Raw genomic sequence first — 22204 nt, 5'->3', positions numbered from 1 at the left:
AAAGTGAGTCTAGGACAGCCAAGGCTACACAGAGAAACCTTGTCTCGAAAAACCAAACGAAAAAAAAAAATCCCTCCTTATTTTTAGAAACCCAGTTCTCCAAATGCCATAAGCTTCCCTCTGTACTGTGCTTGCTAGTTATTATGCATGATTTTACTATAGGACCTTGTTTGTTGCTTTATATGTCTTACTAAGCTGACAGAAATGCATAAAACATACGTGCATGTAATACTACTACTTTACATCTTGATATTTATTTATAGTTTAAAGAAAGTTAATGGCTAAAATGACTTATAGTTTTAAAATTAATTGTTTTCTTCTTATATGCAGATAGATATTCTCTAACAATAATGAGATTTTAAAGCATGTTCTGCATAGAATTATATATGTTTTTGTTATATAGAGGGGTAAAATTGGGTGAAGCAATCATCAAAATTAATTGGAGGAAAAATAACTTCATTAGAATACTTAATAATTTGCACATGCTGGTGAGCCAGTGATAAGAAAATGAAGAAATGACTGTTGTTGTCTGTGGAATATGTTCTAGTGACTTGATTGTTTTCATCCCCACCCCCCCAGAAATTTCCACACCCAGACCGTCTTCTCCAAGCAGATCTCCTGAAGAAGACAGTGTTCTCTTTAACAAATTGACCTACTTAGGGTCCATGAAGGTCTCCTCCCCACGTAGCGAGGTGGAAGCACTACGGGCAATGGCAACCATGAGATCTTCCAGTCAGTACCCCTTTGCTGTTACTCTGTATGTGCCTAATGTTCCAGAAGGTTCTGTGAGGTAAGCCTTACTTTTCTTAACGTATGATTAATTATTCTGAGGCGTGCTCAGTATATTTTATCATAAATCAGATGTAGGACTGAACTGTGAGTTCATTTATACCCTCTAAACTTACAATCCAAATTAAAAATTACATTTAGGCTTAGAACTTGTTCTTATTTGCAGAGGGTATTTTCAGCTTTATTAGGATAACAAGTTAAGTCCTGACTAACAGCAATGTAAGTTTACAGAGTTCTGATAAAAAGCCTTTAGTGTCCTAGGAAAAAATTGTGTTAATATATAATTTGTGTTGAATGTGGTGGGAACATGTGTGGAGGCAGAGGGCAGACACTAGTGGTGCTCTTTAGGTGCTGTCTACCTTTTAAAAATTCAAATTAAAAATTTTTTTAAGGGTGCTGGAGAGATTGCTTAATGGTTGAGAGCACTGGCTATTCTTCCAGAGGACTCAAGTTCAATTCCTAGCACCTACATGGCAGCTTACAACTGTTTGTCATGCTAGTTCCAGAGGACCTGACATCCTCACACAGACATACATGCAGGCAAAACACCAATGCACATGAAATAAAAATATATAAAAATTAAAGTTAAAAAAATATTTTTTTTTTTGAGTCAAAGTCTCTTACTGGCTTGGAATTTGCCAAGTTTGCTAGGCTGGCTTGCTGGCTAGCCCATGAGAGCCTCAAGAGCTACCTGCTGACCTCCTAGCACAGGCATGACAAGCATAGGCCACCATATGCAGATTCTTTTCTTTCCTGTGTGTTCTGGAGGTCTGACTCAGGTCATCTTAACTTGTAAAGCAAGCACTTTCCTTCCTCCCAGAGCCTTCAAAATGAGTGGCAGAGAGAGGCAGATCCCTGGGGTAGATATGTGCCAGTCTAGCCACAGGTCCCAATGCGAGGTTCTCTCTCGAACAACAAGGTGAGCCAAGAACTCCTGTTGTACAAAACAGGACCTGAGTTTGGGTCACTGCCACTAGGAAAAAAAATCTTAGTGTGACTACATGCTTGCCATCCCAGCATTGCAAGACAGAAGCAGATGCAGGATGAATTGGTGGGTCTTGCCGACTGCCATTGCAGGTAGGAAAAGGATGTGCATCTATGATATATATATATGTGTATATGTAAAGTTTTTTCTAAATAGTTATCTGTAGTTTACTTTGGAGAGTATATGAGTTGGCTAATAAGGAAACAGAAGAATGAAGAACTTGTTAATATGAAATGATTTTGTGTGTGTGGTGCGTGTGTATGTACACGTAGATTTTCAGTAACATGGAGATAATTTGTTTACTTGTATTAATAACTGTTTTGTGATTTTAAGATACTTGTCTTATGTCATATATTAGCATGATGTTCTTTGATAGTTGATATCTTATCTTTTTTTTAATTACTGTAGAATCATAGACCAGTCAAGCAACGTGGAGATAGCATCTTTTCCAATTTATAAAGTGCTGTTCTGTGCACGTGGGCATGATGGGACAACAGAAAGCAATTGCTTTGCATTTACAGAGAGTTCTCATGGCTCAGAAGAATTTCAGATACATGTTTTCACCTGTGAAATTAAAGAGGCAGTAAGTATGATACAATGTAGCATTTTTTTTTTTTTTACAGAGTTGAATTAAAGTAATATTTTTGAACTTTTACTTTCCCTGTCATAAAAAGACATTATGTAAACTTGGATACTATACAGACCATGTTAATATTTTCAGTAGCATGTAACTAAACATAGAAAGCTAACTAAGTCTGGTACCTTATGCATGAACATGATATTGTAGCTACAACAGGTATAATAGACAATACCATTTGGTAAAATGTCCTTCTGCCCTACGGTTACTGTAGTATTTGCTTTGGCTCAGAAAGGATGAGTATTTTTGTGCCTCTTATTATTTAGCCCAGATTCCTGCTGGGCGTGGTAGTTGTATAATGCTTTCACCTGCATGTTATACTAACTCTCTTTCTCAGGTCTCTGATGATATATCACTGGTGATTGCTTTTTATCACTGTAAGCTTTGAGTTCATTCTTGAGTTGGCCCAGTTAAAAATAGAAATGCTCCCATTGAGTTAGAGGGACTTAGAGTCCTTTGAAGATGTCAGTATATTATTAGGAATTATTCCTAATTAGTGGTTTATCCTATCATTGGGATAATAGTTCAGAACCAAATGCCTGCAAGTGTGCTCTTTTCTGAGTGGTTGACTTGTCCCCTCACTTTAAATTATATTTCTCTAGTACTTGAAGCCATTTCAAAGGCTTTGAAAAGGAGGTTTGTGTGGGTATGCTAGCTTTTGAATCTTAAATTGTCAACAGAAAATGCTAAAAGCAGTGCCATTCTAGTTTTTATTTACCATGCAGATCGAACACATAATTTTAATTACGGAAGTTTTTATGGCTACATCATGAGAATTCAAAGAAATGTAGATCTTTGTGTGTTTCATACCAAGTGTGATTGGCAGGCTATTTCTTATGCCTTGGTGATTATTTTGCTTTACACTAAGATGAACATGTGTGGAAACGCATAATTTATTCTTTATCTATAAAAATTCTCTGCCCGAATTCACACCTTATACAAACTTCGAGTTGTTAGTGTTGCTTTTTCAGATAAAGACAATGTTTCAGTCTGTACTATATACTTAATTCTTTCTGAAAACTGTGATTGGCAAGAGTGAATGTGTCCAAGTGTGCTGATAGTGTGCCTGGCACACAGTAGACTTGAGTGCGAATGTGTCAATGGAACACATGGATTTTTGTGAATGAGAGGACTATTTCTGATCCTTACACACTCTGCTGCAGAGGTGGGGAAACAGATTGGTAGCGTCCTGGCATTTCATGTTGACAGCTGTCAGTTAATACACCTGTATGGTACTGGATCAGTGGAGCCGAACAACAAGGAAATAAACTCTGAAGAATTGAAGAACCCTACTGTGAGATGGAAATGCTGCTCTAAGGAGGAAGCTGAGAGGAAACCTTGCTGCAAGCATTTCTGTAACTGATGGTATGCAACTGTCTCTTGGGATTATAGCATCTATTTATTTATGTAGGGGGAAGTCATTCATTGATTAAGAGCTTTAACAGTGGGTGGTCAATGGGGGAAAAGTGAGAAATTCTTCCCATGATAATTTTGGAAATAGTAACATCTATTACATTTCTAGACAGTGTTGCTGGTTGTAAGAAAGTGATTTTTATGTAGTAATTAAAAAAAAAAATATTTTTTTGAGGCAGAATTTCTCTGTGTGGCCTAGGCTGTCCTGGATTTGGTCTGTAGACCAGTCTGGCTTTGAATTTACAGAGATCTGCCTGCCTCTGCCTCCCTAAGTGCTGGGATTAGAAGCATACATAAGACATTTTTGAAAGTATTTTATTGTCAATCATTGATGTTAAAATATATTGTTCAGAAAAGGAGGTACATGACCATGGCCATTAAATCTTATTAATAGGGAACATTTTTAAATGTTGAGCTATCCATTGACTTAGATATTATAGGAGCATCTACTTGATTGATGCTCCTAACATCCCGCAATATGGATAGGATTTATTTAGATAGCTGAGCTTATGTTTCTGTTTGCCTGGAGCAACCTTAACCCATTGTCCAAGCATATTACCAATTCCCTTATATTTATTTTAAAAAATGTTCTCATTTAAATGATAATTTGTGTGGTTCCCTTTATCTTGACCCAAGAATGGATAAAAAAGCTGGGCTTCAAATTGAAGTCTTTGTTTTTTTTTTTTTTTTTTCGAGACAGGGTTTCTCTGTATAGCCTTGGCCATCCTGGACTCACTTTGTACACCAGGCTGGCCTCGAACTCACAGCGATCCGCCTGCCTCTGCCTCCCGAGTGCTGGGATTAAAGGCGTGCGCCACCACGCCCGGCTCTCAAATTGAAATCTTTAGCTAGGAAGAACTGTACATTTTCAGCAACAACTTCCTTGTTGTTTAAGTATTATAAAAAATAGGGGCCACTAAGATGGCTCAGTGGATAAAAGTGCTTGCTGCCAAGGCTAACAATTTCAGTTTGATTCCTGGCACCATAAGGTGGATGTATTCTGTGCCCTCCACCCACGTATGCAAAATACACACACACACACACACACACACACACACATACACACACACACACACACGCGCGCACACACACACACACAGTAATAAAAGATAAAATTAAAAAATTGTAAAAAATAAATGTAAGCTTGTTTTTCATTGTGTTTTGTAAGTGAATTTATCAGCTGCATGGCTTGTTTTTCAGTTATATTTGCTCAAGTCTGTCAATATCTTCCTTACCTCATCAAAAAATATAATTACACTTTGAATTTATCTGAAATCTTTTAGTTAGGTTTATTGGTTCATCTGGTTATCTGTTCCCAGGAGCTCTCTGTCTTGTGGTAAACGGATAACTGCTATTTGAGTCCTTGGTGGGTACAAGTAGCTTAGGGACTAAAGAATAAATATTATCATTTATGTATGATATGTAGCAATGTCATTAATTACTTTATTTTCCCTTCTTTCTACTCCCTAAAGTCCCTGGATTGTACCTGAAGGTTTTTCTACTAAAAGGAAAGAAGATGCTTTCTCGAGCAGTAACAACATGGCTACTTCACAATGAATCCATCTCTTCAAGCAGCAGATACCAACAGTGGGAGAAGGGAAGCCCAGCGAGGGTGATGATTCTCTTGGACACTGAGATAGCAGGATACATTTGGCCTGTTGCCCTGGGCAGTCTTCTGTAGGACCCCATTGGACTAGACCTTCGTGGCATATAGCAAAATAGTTGGACAGTCCAACCAGATGTATCTTAGTGTTGTGATCTTGGTACAGGGAGAATGATGTAAGGCTTCTGCTGAGGCATTGCAGACAAAGTACTAAGAAGATAAGGAGGTCCCCATGCTTCTTGCCTCTTTGTGGTTATGGTACACAAAGCTTTAAAAGAAAACTTTAAAGGGCTTTGTTAGTGCTAAAGACCCCCCTCTTTGTGTCTGTGTGCATGGTATGTGCGCTTATGTATGTATATGAAGGTGCATGCAGCTATGGTCTCATTTCCTGTGTGCGAGGATTTAAAGTATGAACCACCATACCCCACTAGATTTTATTTTATTTCTTAGCCCTGGCTGTCCTGGAACTCATTCTGTTGATCAGTTCAAGACTGGTCTCAAATTCACGGGGATCTGCCTGCCTCTGCCTCCCAAGTTCTGGAATTAAAGTTGTGTGCTACCATACCCAGTCACATGATTTTTTAATAGAATGATATAGTTACATTTCTTCCTTCTCCCCCTCCCTTTCTCCCTTCTTTCACTCCCCCTCTTTTTAAAAACTTACTCACTTATTTTATGTGTATACGTGTTTTGCTTGCGTGCATTTCTCTGCAGCATGTGTCTGCAGTGCCTACAGAAGAAGACATCAGATGCCCTGAATCTAGAGTTACAGACAATTGGGAGCTGCCATGTGGGTGCTGGGAGTCAAGTTAGGGTCTTATGGAAGAGCAATTAGTGCCCTTAACCATGGAGCCTACTCTGCAGCCCCACATTTATTTTTTAAAAGAACATTTCTTGATAGTATTTCTAAAGAATAGATTATGTTATATGAATATTAATAGAAAACTTTTATATTTGAAAAAGTAACTAGATATTTTAGTAAGCGTTATTTGAACTTTAACTGTGTAATATTTGCCATTTAGATAAATACTGAAATAAAGAAAATAAAGTTACTATAATGCTACTATAGCTAAGATTGTAGTTTATATCTGGTTCCAAATATCTATGTGTCCCCTCCCCTCACACAGTAGCACAACTCAGATGCCCAATTTTGTGTCTACTGTTTTCTATAGATGCTTTCTGTGGAATCAATTCTACTGTACTATTTTTCAATAAACCTCTGCTCTCTACAGAAAAGTGTCTATTGGATTATTTGTGTGTGTGTGTGTGTGTGTGTGTGTGTGTGTGTGTGTGTGCGCGCGCGCACTTTAATAATGTGCTCTGTGGTATAGTATTTGCCATGGTATGTACTTTATATTTACTTTATGAAATTAGTTATATAGTCCTTAAGAACTGACATGTTAATCACTGCTTCTGAACTTTACTATCATTGTATCTCTTTTATTCTGTTCACTGACTCTAGAATTCACACACAATTTAAACCTTTTTGGTGGAAATAGCTATTTGTGAGAGCACATTTAAATTAATGTCATGAAACTTAGGTTAACATTTCTGATTTTGGCTGACTTAATGATCTTGCTCAACCTAAACACATTTTATTAGTACTTGTTGAAGTGTAAGATTGATGTTTTCCAATGTATCCATAGACCTAGAATATTACTTTGTGCACGAAAAATGCCTAGGAATTTATTTAATGAGTAAGTTTATTGTTTTAATTGCACAAGACTTGAGGTCACTACTTCTTGTTAATATCAGTTCTTTACTGCTTTTATTATCTTACCTTGTTTATATAAGCCCATAAGTAGACAACTAAAATATTTTATAGTTATGAATATTGTGCTGTAAGTATAGTTCTACTGTTAATGTTAACTGTATATGCTTGTGGGTTATTTCTATAGAGCTGTTAGTGTTAAAAATTTTAAATTTTTTTATTTAAGAATTAATTTGGTATTGGAAATGTATTTTAGGGTAATTGAATAACTGGTGAAAGTGCAACTATTAAGAGTTTGAGGACAGTTTGTTTTAAAATGTAGCATGCTTGTATGTGTGTGTGTGTGTGTATATATATATATATATATATATATGAAAATTAATTCCAGAATATATGAATTAAATAAAAACAGAAAAGTGAATAATGTATTCCATTTGAGGTAACAAATTCCATTTTTTAAAGTTCTGAGGTTAATCATGGCACCTTGTTTATGTTCAAGGCACCACTGAACTATAATGGTAGCTCAACTGTTTCCTTTATCAGAAATAGTATTTTTGTTTTAAGGAAATTAAAATCAGTGTTTCCTAGATTAATATGTTCATTGCTAATTTGACCTTGAAATTGAGAAACTTGTTAATGTTCAGTGAGATCTTACTTACATTTCCCAGTGTAAGGTAATGAAAGTTCTTATTACTTAACCAATGTGTTGATGGACTAAGAGATCTGAAGTCTTTGGTGTTTCTAGTGCACAGTTTGAGATGTTACTTCTGACACTTACTTTGGACCCAGGGGCAAGAATAGCTTTTGGAAAGTTTAGAAAAATTCTGAGTCATAAATAAATGTGAAAATACAAATACACATATAACTTCATGCTAATAGAATAGATTCAAACATTCTCACTATTCACCCTGGAAATCTTTTATACTCCAAAACATTGAGTCAAACATGGACAGCTCTTCAGACCACACTACCATAAAATGCTCTTTGCTGAAAGGTGTCAATATTACCTTTCTCAGGCTGAGGGTGTTCCAAAGAGAAACTGAGGACTTTAGCTAAAATCTTTTTAGTGAGTATTCATTGGGAAATGCAGACTCTACTCTCATTTTGTATTTATTTTTGTATCCTTTCACTGTAATATTTTATAATCTGGAGACATTTACAGATATATAGCCTCTTTTGTGAACTTAAATTAGTTAAGTCTCTCTCTCCCTCTCTCCCTCTCTCCCTCTCTCCTTCTCTCCCTCTCCTCTCTTCCTCTCCTCTCTCCTCTCTCCTTCTCTCCGGCTCCCTCTTTCCCTCTCTCCCTCTCCCCTCCCTCCTCTCTCCCTCCCTTCCCTTCCCATTCTGGATAAAAGTTTCTGTAGCTAAACCTAGCCTTGAAGTGGTGACAATCCTACTGTCTCAACTCTTCTAATGCTGGGAGTACAAGTGTGAGCCACTACCTGGCTTTTAAAAAGCGCTATTTATTTGATTGTATGCACGTCTGTGCACCATATGCTTGTATGAGCCTGTAGATGTCAGAAGAGGTGTCAGGGCCCCTGGAAGTGGGATTATAGACAGATGTGAGATGTCATATGGGTGCAGGGAATCAAACCTGAGTCATCTGCAAGAGTGCTCTTAACCACAGAACCATCTGGATCTTTGTTTTTAAATTTTATGTTTACTAACTTTTTAAATATTAGCATTTAAAGAAACAAAACAAAAATGGTGAAAGATATCTGTTAAACAATTCAGTGTAGCTCAATATGAGCACACTTGGGCATATTTATGTCGTCTAGGTACACATGAGCTCATTGAGTCTGAGTCTCTTCTTTACTACTCTGTGAGAACAAGTCATTGCTAACAGAGAACTAATCAGAACAGTGCAGCTTCCTTTAAAAGTCCTCTCCACCCAGTCACTTTACTGGTTTGCAAGAAGCATTGCAAAAACCTTCCTGCTTTGTAAGATTATTCAGAATTCTTTTTTAAGAAAGATTTATTTATTTATTATTTACACAATGTCCTGCCTGCATGTACACCTACACACCAGAAGAGGGCACCAGATCTCATTATAGATGGTTATGAGCCACCATGTGGTTGCTGGGAATTGAACTCAGGACCTTTGGAAGAGCAGATGGTGCTCTTAACCTCTGAGCCATCTCTCCAGCCCCAGAATCCTTACACGGGGTAGGATGTGTAAGCTGAGTCGGTCACCTACAAAGCTTCGTCTGAAGCTGTATATAAGAGATTAGTATTGATTGATGATAGCAGACAATATCTATTTCCCCTGGCAGATCAATCCTTTATGTATCTGGCACCCAAAAGACCCCTACTGTTCATATTGGGGAGAAATTGCTTTGATTATAAAAAAGTAGAATAAACTAATGATACATTTTCCCTCCTGACAAATTATGCCTACATAGTAGAGTTAAGCAGTTTCTGTGAAGGGATTCTTGCATTGTCTTATTTAATTCAGCCACCGGAAAACCTTTTCAAAGAAAATATCCTTTCATAAGGAAATGATCTCTTGTTCTCAAGATTTTTTTTTTTTTTGTTATGCTTTTCATCCATTTTGTTAAGAGTGCTGACTTGCTGCCATTCTTGAGTGGGCCTGGACATGCTGCTTTCTTCAGATCCCAGCTGCAGCTCTTGAATGCCAATTTCCTTCTCTCTAGGGTTTACGTCGAATCTTATCTGTGTAGGTGTGCAAACACCCATCATACTTGAATTTAAGTCTGTGAAATGATGTATTACTGTTGATTTCATATAGTTAAACACTCTATGGAATTAGTGTGCATTTTCAGGGATATTTAGGCAATATCTTTTTCATTGGATTTCATGCTAATGATATTCTTCATGTTTAATAATTTAGAATTAGGATGATCTGCATTTATTATAGTTATTTACCTACCACTTTTTAAATGCATAACTGACGAAACTGTTATTTACTGTTCAAATGGTCGACAGATGCTTACACTATATTTACTTTCTGTACCAAGGAAAGTTGTGGGTATAGAAGGTTACAGACTCAAACATGTGAGAGAAGGATATCGATGTGACTTTAGTTCTATTGTCTAACTGTAGTTCCCTTTTCACTTTTTAGGTAAGCAGAATTTTATATAGTTTCTGTACTGCATTCAAACGTTCTGCCAGACAGGTGTCTGATGTTAAAGATTCAGTCATCCCGACCCCGGACAGTGATGTGTTTACCTTCAGTGTCTCTTTGGAGGTAAAAGAAGATGATGGAAAAGGAAACTTTAGGTGAGGATATCTGCAAGGGCCATCTGAAGAGAACGCTAACATGCCCGAAGTTAGCATTGTGCTAGCACTCGCTAGCATCCTTTCTAGACATTAGATCATGTTTGTGTCAAGCTTGAGATAGGTCAAGAAGTATTTGGCTGGTGAATGATCATCATTCACTGTTCCTCATACTTCTCAGCTAGTCAAACCATTTTAATGATTAAAAGAATCTGATGTTCATAGAATATTAACTAAAGTCATAAAAACTGGGCACAAGGCTGTAATTTTGTCAGCCACAGAGAATCATTTTTTCTTAAAAGTGTTAATTTATTCTCCATTTACTTATTTATTTATTCTGATTTTTTTTGAGACAAGGCCTCATTGTAGTGTGGTCTAGGCTTGAATTCTCTATGAAGCGGAAGCTGGCCTTGGAACTCCTGATTTTCCTGTCTATACCCCCTGAGTGCTGGGATTATAAACGTGCCACCCCCAGCTAATTCATTTTTCCTTTATTATATTTGTAGGGAAAATTTTATATCTCTTTTGTATTTGTATGGAAAATTTTATATCTCTTTTATTTATATTTTCTCCAAAATAATTTTCACCAAAGTATTATTTTTAAAAATTACATCTTCTAATTTTGCTTGGTGCCAGTGGAGGTCAGAAGAAGGCTTTGAATCCCCTGGGACTGAGAACTGAACCTAGGTCCTCTCTCTGCAAGAATAACAAGTGCTCTTAACTACTAATCCAACCATACAGTCCCTTATTAAAATATTCTTTGCCAAATGATTTTTAGTGGTTGCTTTTAGCATATTATATGGTTTGACTATCATTTAACCACCTTTCTGTTATACATTAAAATGCTTTTCTTTCCAGTTCAAAAATAAACAATAAGAAGTGGCTATTTTATTTAAGTCACTTAAACTCATATACATTAACAGTCTCTTTAATCTTTTTATTTTATTTTATTTTTTTTTTGGACAGGGTCTCACTGGAAACTCCTTGTCTGTCCTGAACTTGAACTCACAGAGATTGGCCTACCTGTGCCTCTCAAGTGCTAGGATTAAAGATGTGCACTATCACACTTGGCCTTTAATGTTTTTAGTTCTAACAATAATTGCTAGTTAGTCATTTTAATAATAAAAAGTAAATGTCAAATTGAATAAGTTGCTGGAAGTACTTTTCTTTTTCTGGCAAGACAAACTATTTTAAGTATACAAGTTGTATTTGTTCATTATGATAATAGCTACTTTATCTTTTCTCAGATTTTGATGAACTTGCTATCATCTGTATCTTTTGTCCATCTTTTATTTATATTTACTTGGATATATAAAAGTAATTTTAAATTCTTGGTGCTTAAAAGAGTAATATGTTCTTATTGCTTTTTTTCCCCTTGAGTTTAATTATGGTATGGGTGCTCATGCTCACCAGTAGGTGAACTAGAAAACAGTCTTTAACAGATTAAATAAGCATTATTTTAATTTTTTTTTATAGTTTTTAAGAGCTAAATTTGAAATTGTACCATGTTGTCATAGTTTTAGGTACCACATTTAACCTTGATTGGGACATAAAAATATAAGGCTCTTTTAATCCATGATCAAAATTTCTAGAATTTTTATGTTGCTGGTTATAAAATTTACTGTTTTCTATCTGTAGTAAGTTGAGATTTAATATGTCTTAAGAGTATAGTGTTCTCACTGGGCAGTAGTGGTGCACACCTTTAATCCCAGCGTCGGAGACAGAGGCAGGCCAAATCTCTGAGTTTGAGGCCAGCCTGGTCTATAGAGCAAGTTCCAGGACATCTATACAGAGATATCCTGTCTTGAGAAACACAAACAGACAACACAAAAGAAGAATATAGTGCTCTTCGCTTAATACCTTGTTGTTTTGTTCTCATTTTAGAATGTGTGATTTTATTCTACTATTATGTTGCTAATTTTTGTTATTTTTGAATATTTCAGTCCTGTGCCTAAGGATAGAGATAAATTTTATTTCAAAATAAAGCAAGGAATAGAGAAGAAGGTTGTGATTACAGTTCAGCAACTTTCTAACAAAGAATTAGCTATTGAGAGGTAAGCAGCTTACTTACTTATATCATACCTCAGGCTGGTGTTGACGTTGCTAATGTGATTCAGATGCCTGGTTTCTAAGCTCAGCTACACTGCTCACTGTGGCCTTTCATTGTATGTTGTTTATATCTAGTCTACATCTCCCGCCTGTCCTCCCTCTTACCCTTTACTGCCCCTACAGACCCCCTCCCACTGATTCAACCTTTTTAGTTCATATCCTTTTTGTTGTTGTTAACATTTATTTACTTCTAGGGTGATCAGTTGTTTTAATTTTGTGTCTTAAAGCTTCTGAAGTTCCAGTAGCATAATGGAAAAATGTGTGTGTATTTATTCATAGGAATGCTTTTAAGTAAATAAATGTTTTAGAGGTCCAGAAACTTTTTATAAGCTCACGAACAGATGGTCATTTCCCCCAAATTTGATTTTAGATGACAATTATTATCTATAATATAATTATATTCTTAGCGGTTGACAGGAAAACAAAGGAGAAAAATGGACAAGATTAAAAAAATTATTGGAAAGTTATTTAGGTGGTTAATAAACACATCCAAAGTCTCAGTTTTCAAATAAATAAGATGAAAGTAAAGTTGAAGTATGAGAAAAAATATGTTCTTATATTGTCAGTAGAATTGTCAAGTGTTGCATATATTCAAGAAACCAACCAATCTGTAATACAGTGATAAAAGAGGCCTGCAGTTGAATATATGAGTTTAGTTCTCAGGAAAATTATTTATCAGTCTGTTTGTCTGTCTGTCTGTCTGTCTGTCTATCTATCTATCTATCTAACACATATACATATATAAACTAATTAGTTAATTAATTAAATTACTTCCCAATCATAGCCCCCTCCATCTCTTCTCAGTCCCACCCTCCCTCCCTGTTCCCTTTATACCTCCCAACTCTCAGAAAAAGGGAGTCCCCTCCACCAACCCATCTCAGCACATCATGTCACATTAGGACTGAGCATATCCTCTTCTTCAGTGTGTGTGTGTGTGTGTGTGTGTAGTGATTGAAAAGCATGCAGTAGAGTCCTTGTCAGAGACAGCCCCTGTTCCCTTTACTAGGGGACCACATGAAGACCAAGCTGCCCATTGGGTGCATATGTGTAGGGAGTCTAGGCCCAATTAATGCATGGTCCTTGGTTCGTACTTCAGTCTTTACAAGCCCCTATGGTCCCAGGTTAGTTGGCTCTATTGGTCTTCTTGTAGAGTTCTTGTTCCCTCCAAGTCCTTCTATCCTTCCCATGACTCTTCCACGGTGCTCCCTGCACTCCACCCAGTGTTTGGCTATGAGACTCAGCATCTGTTTTGATCCATTGCTGGCTGGAACCTCTCAGAGGACAGCTATGCTAGACTCCCATCATAGCAGAGTGTTGTTAATAGTATCATGTATTGGCTCCCTCCCTTGGTGTGAGTCTCAAGTTGGACCTGGCATTGGTTGGATACTCTCTCAATCTCTATTCTATCTTTAGCCATGCACATCTTGTAGGCAAGGTAACGTTTGGATTGAGGTTTTTGTGGGTGCCTTGTTGTTCCCCTCTTTTTCTCCAATAGGAGTCCTGTCTGGTTAGAGGGTGGCCTTTTCAGTCTTCATGATCTCTGCTACTAGGGGTCTCAGCTAGAGTCACCCCCTTATCTCAGGGAAATTATTGTTTTGAGTACTACTATCAATGTCTATATACAATATATATGTATATGTTTAGTATTTTTGTTGTGTCTGTCTATATATATGTGCATGTGCCTATGTGTGTGGAGGCCACAGTCTCATGTGTTGTTCCTCCTCAGGGGCTTTCTACCTTTGTTTTTGAGATAGGGTCTGTCATTGACCTGGGGCTTGTTGGTTAGACTAGGTAATAGCTGACCACTGAACCCTAAGGATCTGCTTTTCTCCGTCTCCTCTGCCTTCATATTACTGGTACACATTACCACACTTGCTTTTTAACCTTGGTTTTAAGGGACAAACTCAGGTCTCATATATGTACTGTAGGCAATTTACTTATTAAGCTATCTCCTCAGTCTCAAGGATATGGGTATGTATGTGTGTGTATGTATGTATGTATATATACTTAGTATATATACATATATATTTACACTTTTTGTTTATATAGATGTTTTGCTTGCCTTTATGTTCTTGCACTGCATATGTACAGTACCTAAGGAAGCCAGAAGACATCAGATTTTCTGGAGCTTTAATTACAGAAAGTTATGAGATACTATGTGGGAACCCAGGTCCTTTCCAAGAACAAAAAGTATTCTAAACTGCTTAATGATCTTACCAGCCCCAAGGGTATATTTTAAAACCATGGTTATTGATAAAGTTATTTACATACAAGTTCTTAAAGAATAGGAGATTGGAGATGATCCAAGCGTAAGAAAATTCTGTGTATCAAGACTCTATGCTAGAACTATTTCCTTAGTTTCCCCTTCTCATCTCTATACTGGGATGAAGGTAGGTAGTAGATGAGGTGCTGGTATTTGGCACCTTAACCACTTCTGTTATAAATCTTGGAAACGGTGTCTGGCCACAGTTACTTGCAGCTTTCTCTCAAATGTACTTATTTCCACCTTAGTCCCATCTTTGGAGCTTATAACTAATTTCAGGTAACAGAAAAATATGTTCATCATTTTGGTACATGGATTTATGTTTTTAATTGCTTAGATAGTTTTACTAGCTATAAAATGTATTTTAACAATTTAAAGACATGATTTCATATTTAACATTTCTGATATTGTATGTGTCTTACAGTTGGTGGTATCTTATAGTTGTCGCCTTTTTTTGTGGTGGCATTTAAAAAATAGCAGTGTGCCTTAAAATTGAAATAAGCTGAAGACAAAAAGCACTATAATATTTAATATTAAAAGCCTAAAAGAATATAATTGGAATTTATATGTATCAACCTTTATTTAAAAAATTTTGGATGAGCATTAGGTCTAGTACTATTTGAATTTTTTTCATTTGAAATTAAGTTCAAACTTACAGAAGAACAAGAAAAAGTACCTACAGAGAACATTTAAACTTTGTAGTCACATTTATATATTGGTAGATAACCGTTTGCTTTTTACCTCCTCCCTTCTCTTTTCCTCTCTTTTTTACTTACCTATGTACCTATGTGTTGGGTCCCAGCCCGCGGGAAAAATCGAATCAGGGTTCACCTGAAAGAGGGAGTGGGGATTGAAAGTAGGCTACAGAGATGCGAGAAATAACGAATCAAGTCAGGATATTTCTGATCAAGATTCACTTTAATGCTGACTAGCAGGAACATATATAGAGCAAGGTCAATATGATCTATTCTTATCTCACTCACCTTAGCCCCCAGGCAAGAATACAATAGCCTAAATCGCTCCCTGTAGAACTTCCTAGTTCTCTGAGTAGTTCCCTGTAAGAACTTCCTAGATCCTCTGGGTGGTTCCAAGTTGAAACTTCTCTACTTCTTTCAAAGGTAAATAGTCCAAGGATTGCCTAGAACACAAGACCTCGTGGTGAGGTAAAGGCCAGCAACTTGAAGGTCACAGCATACAGCCTAAGCACAGAATTTCTGACATGGCAGAATTTGGCATGGGTCCCCACACCTATGTGCCAGGTGTCCTTGGGCTTAACACATGTACACAGACATAGCATACATAAACACACACACACACCCCACAAACTCACACATGTGCACAACCACAGGAAATGTAAATGTTTTTTTCTGACAAACTTGGACTAAGTTATATATAACATAGCTTTATATCCCTAGATGCTTATGAATGCATTTCTTTTCTTTTCTTTTTTTCTGAGACAAAGTTTCTCTGTGTAATAGCCCTGTCTGTCCTGGACTCACTTTGTAGACCAGACTGGCCTCAAACTCACAGAGATCCGCCTGCCTCTGCCTTACAAGTGCTGGGATTAAAGCCACCATGCCTGGCTGCAAGTATATTTCTTAAGAATACAAATGTCTCTTATATACATAGTATGCTTGTCAGTTTTAATAAATTTAGCATTCACTCTATCATATACCATTTGTTGTCTGATTTTGCCAGTTAGTAATATCTATTCTTCAGTTCAGGATTCATTCTGGAATTAGATATTGCATTGAGTTTCCATATGTCCATATGTCTTAGCTTTTTTTTTTTTTTTTTTTTTTTTTTTTTTTTTTTGGTTTTTCGAGACAGGGTTTCTCTGTGTAGACCTGGCTGTCCTGGACTCACTTTGTAGACCAGGCTGGCCTCGAACTCACAGTGATCCGCCTGCCTCTGCCTCCCGAGTGCTGGGATTAAAGGCGTGCGCCACCACGCCCGGCTGTCTTAGCTTTTTTTAACCTGTGATATTTACATAGCCTTTCACTATCTTTACCAAGTAAAATAATCGAAGAATAATCCCTCTACTTCCCCCCTTTTTGAGACTGGATCTTATTATTCACAGCTGGTCTTGAACTCACTCTATATCTGATGACCTCAAACTCTTCCTATTTGGGATTATAGGCATGTGTCAGCAAGCCTGGTTTCCTTGACCTTTTTGGTGCTGGGAATTTAACCTAGAGTCTTATGTGTGCTAAGCAAGTGACCTGTTACTAAGATACATTTCATACTCTCCTCATTTTTTAAAATAAAAATATTTTATCATTAAATTTATTTGTTTGTTGTGTGCGTATGTGCATGTGTATGCACTTGTATATCTGTACACTTGGGCATGCTATAGTGTGTGTGTGTGTGTGTGTGTGTGTGTGTATGTGTGTGTGTGTGTGTATGTCAATTTGAATTGGTTATCTTCTACCATGTAGCACCCAGGGATTAAGTTCAGGGCAGTTGTTGGGTTTGGTGACAAATACTGTTAGCACTGAGCCATCTCAACTTGAGTTCCTCTTGCTATAACATTGCTTTTTTTGGGGTGTGTGTGCCTAATACTTCCTTATGATCAGATTCAAATTGTATATAGAGATTGTATATAATCAGATTATATATTCAAATTGTATATGTGTACTTCACAAAGTGCTGCATTTACAGATACTTGATAGTGTCATGGGAATTCGATTCTGATCAAAATATCTGAGTTCTTCTCTGTTACCTTTCCCCACTTAAAACTAGTAAGCAGTCTGTAAAGGCACATTTTAAGACTACAAAACAAGACAAAACAGACAAACAAACAGACAACTCCCCCCAAACAACCCAAAACAAATATCCCAAACACTGATCCTCTCTAAATTGTCTTTTTTGGCTTAGCATTCATTTCTTATTCTTTTCCACTTCAATTAGCTTGAGTATAGTGACCATGATGAATCTATGTGGAGTAGTTGAGTGCCTAATTATTTTTGTTTACTAACTTTGTTAAACATTTACATATACATTTTGAAAATAGAGTGGAAAATATTGACAGGAATGTTACATTGGTCTATTCTTATATTCATAAAATAATTTAATTTACTCTCTTCAGCAACATTCAATTTTATTGTTACTCGTATTACATAGGCTATTTAGAGCACAAATATTTTTTCCCGAGCATAAAATCTCAACTTCTGCTCCTAAATTATCTCAGAGAAATTCTTTGAATTATTATAACTAGACTTTTCCCAAAGACATTTGTATGTTAAGATAATACTTTTAAAAATAATTCTGTATGAGCTGGGTATGGTGGCACACACCTTTAATACCAGCACCTGGGAGGCAGAGGTATGTAGATGTCTGTGAGTTCAAGGCCAGCCTAGTCTACAAAGAGAGTCCAGGACAGTCAGAACTGTTACACAGAGAAACCCTGTCTCGACAAACAAAAAGAAAAACAAAACAAAATTCTGTATGTCACCGCCTACTATATTGCTTTTATATGATTTATTTTTCCTCTTCCTTCTCTTTTTGTGTTAGAGATTGTAGCCAAGACCTTGCAAATATTAGACAAGTACTACCTATGAGTATCTCTAGTTCTCTAACCTTTCCTTCCTTCCTTCCTTCCCTCCTTCCTTCCTGTCACGTTCCTTCTCCTCCTCCTCCTCCCCTCCTCCTTCTCCTTCTTCGCTTTGTAGACCAGGCTGACCTCAGTCTCACAGAGATCCACCTTTGTGAGTGCTGGGATTAAAGGCGTGCACACCACACCTGGCTCTTCACTCAGTTTTAGAGACAGGATCCCGTGTACTCTAGACTGATTTTGAACTTTGTATGTTGTTAAACATGACCTTCAATTTATTGATAATCTTGCCTCCTCCTCTTAAGTGCTGGAATTACTGGCAGAAGGCACCATAATTGGCAATCTCTATTTTTTTAAATTTAAAATGACTTTTTATATATGCTCTGTTTATGGGTGTTTTGCCTGGATGTATGTATACGTACCATGTGTGTGTATATGGTACAGCTGGAGGCCAGATGAGGGTATCATCAGATCACCTGTATGTATACGTACCATATGTGTGTATATGGTACAGCGGAGGCCAGATGAGGGTATCAGATCACCTGGACCTGGAGCTACAGATGGTTGTGAGCTGTCCTGTGCATCTGGACGTTGAGCCCAGGTTCTTTGGAAGATCATGCAGGTGCTGAAGCACCTCTCCAGACCCCCTGTTTTTTAGATTTACTTAGTTTTATTTTATCTGTATGAAATGTTTTGTCTTCATAAATGCCTTTGCATCTTGTGTATGCTGTGCCTGAAGATGTCAAAAGAGGGTATTAGATCCTTTGGAACTGGAGTAATATAAGATGTGGGTGTTGGGAATTGAACCCATGCTCTCTAGTAGAGCAGTTAATTCTCTTAACCAAAGAGCTGTTCTTTCTATTGACAAAGATAAATTGTGTATGTTTGAGACTTTACAGATTTTATCACGAATAATAATTTTAGTACAGAAATATTTCCTCAGCCTCCTAGATAAACATTTGATTGGTCTGTACTACATATATAACATTTCATCCATGTGTACAATGTACTTATATTTATTCTCTGTCACCTTCTCTTGCTGCCCTCTTATCTTGTTTTGCTCCCTCATTTTCCAAATACTTCCCTTTACTTTTATGGTACTCTCACTCTAGATTACATTTTCCTTAGATAACTTTTGTTTTTGTTTTTCGAGACAGGATTTATCTGTGTAGCCTTGGCTGTCCTAGAACTCACTTTGTAGATCAGGCTGGCCTTGAACTCACAGAGATCAGCCTGCCTCTGCCACCCAAGTTCTGGGATTAAAGATATGTGCCACCATTGCCAGGCTTGACATATTTTTTTTTATGGTTGAGTAAGACTCCATTATGTACAGTTTTTTTAATCCATTCATCTATTACAGACACCTAGGCTTACTCTATGACTTGGTTATTATGACGAGGGCTGCATCATGGGGGCTATGCTGGTAACTATTGTGTGCTGATCTGAGCCCTTCTTTTCCTTCAGATTCTACAGTACGGTGGTCAATAGGAGCAGATGATAGTTGTTTCTAGTTTACTGAGGAACTGCCATAATGGTTTCTATAATAGCTGATCTAATTTGCATCCCACCAAGTATGCACGAGGAATATACACTTCCCCTCTCTCATTCTCGCCAGCATTTATTTTTTGTCACCTTGATGCTAGCCATTCATTTTAGCTGGAGAGAGATGGAATCTCAGTGTAGTTTTTGCTGTGTTCCCTAAAGATTGTTGGTTGTTTTTTCATGGATTTATTGGTCATTTATACTTCCTTTGAGGACTTTTCATCTCATTTGCTCATTCATTGGTTGGTTTATTCTGGTTTTTATGTTTTAAATTGTATACATTTTGAAAATGAATCACTCGACAGTTGGATAGCTAGTAAAACTTTCTCCCATTCTGTGAATGTTTCATCACCTGGTCCTTGTCACCTTTGCAGAAGCTTCTTCTGTTTTGTGTTCAGTCTCATTTGTTAATCCTTGCTATTATAATAAAGCTATCTTGATGATAATCTCATACTTTCAAATATGGATTATAATTATCAGTGGTTAGTCAATCCATGCTAAATTATTTGCTTTCTTTTTATTTGTTTTTGAAGATGATCTCCATAGTATACAAATGGGAATTGGCTTTGAGATTGCTTTAGGCTAGTGAGTCTTGATAAAACAATGCTCCCTTTGACAAAATTATCTGTGATATGTGAGATATTGTAAGTAGTTTAATCTGTTTTCAAAAGAAACAAAACTTTGCTTTTTATTATGTTGAACGTAATGCCTTTAAATCATGCACTGTAAATTGTAGATTTTAATTAATCCAGTAGGTGGCAGTCTCATCAAGAGAATACTTAACACTTTTGTGTCTTTACTACATAGCTACTGTTATTTTTAATTGAAAAACAGTTGGTGTGAGAGAATATACTTCAGATAACATAATTGAACTTCTCTTGTCAAGGAGAAAATAAAATTTATTTAAAAAATAAGTATATAAAAATAAAAATAGAAAATCTCTGACATACTCCAAAGTAGAAAGAATAATACATTGAACCCCAGGTGCATTCAACACCCACCTGGAATTCTAATTACTAGTTTTTTTTGGAAAGTCTTGAGTTTTTATTAGGAAACAAGCCTATTTTATTTCTTTGCACTCAGGAGCACCTCATATGTTGATATTACTTATATTGATATTGATATACTGCAGTTGTCTCTTTCAAACCTTTATCAGAAAATCCTCTCTTTATCTTAGCTCCTAGGACAGCATTGGAACCCAGAGCTTTATAGTTATTACTTAACTCTTCTGAGAACTGTTGTAGGCACTGTGATCTGTGAGGTGCTGTTATGTTGGCTTCCCGGTTGAAGAAAGTGAGGCAATGGAGGCTTAACACCTTGCCTGTGGTCATACAGATAATTTTGAGTTGAGTCTGTCTACTACTAGAATTCATGTTTCTATTTTCCTGCTTCAGCTTAAAAATTAAAAAGACAAATGAATGTATACAATTTTTATTGGCTAAAATGTATTGAAATATGAAGTACATTATTTTAACACTGTGTGTAATAATACACCATATTTTTTGAAGAAGAAATAAGAGAACTGCTTCTTGTTTGACAATTTCTATTATTTGTTCCTTTTCTGACTTACCCAGATTGAATGTCACATACAAAGCTTTAAGAACTGGACATAAGATAGAGAACACTAACAATAATTGTTACACTTACACTTAATTGCTGATAGCCACTGGACAGTTTAGTTGTTTTGACAGTACGTGAGCAAGAAAGATGTTGTTATGATTACTGAATTTGTGTAGGTGATGGAGCAGAGGCTTAATGAGGGTAACTAGGTCCCTTGTCTAGAAACTAGAGCGAGGATTTGGTAGAGGCCATCTGATTTCTGAGTATGTGCTCTTAAGGATGGAACGTAATTAGATCTTGATTACAATTAATTAAGATTAGTCAAAGAAGTGAGAAAATAAATAAATTGGTCATCTTGGTGTATTTCAAAACAAATCACAAGTGAAAAAAACTGTAGATGGTGGGGCACCTAAATAATTTTTGAGTGATTTCAAATCCATCATGCTCTGAGAGAAAAGCCGAGTGATATATAGAACAGAAAACTAACAATAAAAACAGATGGGAAAATAAGGTGACTGTTGACTTATGAGAGGTCCTGAAGGGCTGCATGTTAATGATTTGTTTAGTTGTATTTTATGTACATTGGTGGCTTGCTTATAGGTCTGGCTGTGTGAGGGTGTTGAATCCCCTGGTACTGGGATTATAGACAGGTGTGAACTCTGCTATGTAGGGCTGGGAATTGAACCTGGGTCCTCTGGAAGTACAGACAATACTTACAACCACTGAGCCACCTCTCCAGACCGTGGGCAGTCAGTGGTGATGAGGTCAAGCTCTTCCATTGCATCCAAAGCAGAAATGATCA

The 22204-nt window shown here is 36.7% G+C and overlaps 1 protein-coding gene across 3 annotated transcripts in view; it reads left to right on the top strand.

Annotated features, from left to right (window-relative positions):
• Positions 1–22204, top strand: part of Rabgap1l (RAB GTPase activating protein 1 like) — a 583034-nt gene that overhangs the window by 64671 nt on the left and 496159 nt on the right. For all 3 annotated transcript variants that reach the window (XM_051147664.1, XM_051147665.1, XM_051147666.1), the window contains exons 4-7: positions 580–790; positions 2183–2357; positions 10221–10378; positions 12319–12429. In XM_051147664.1, the coding sequence (XP_051003621.1) occupies positions 580–790; positions 2183–2357; positions 10221–10378; positions 12319–12429 (655 nt within the window). The remainder of the gene's footprint in view (positions 1–579; positions 791–2182; positions 2358–10220; positions 10379–12318; positions 12430–22204) is intronic.

Source organism: Acomys russatus, chromosome 6 (genome assembly GCF_903995435.1).
Source record: "Acomys russatus chromosome 6, mAcoRus1.1, whole genome shotgun sequence".
Taxonomy (NCBI): Eukaryota; Metazoa; Chordata; class Mammalia; order Rodentia; family Muridae; genus Acomys; species Acomys russatus.
This window is presented reverse-complemented; position numbering and strand designations above follow the sequence as displayed.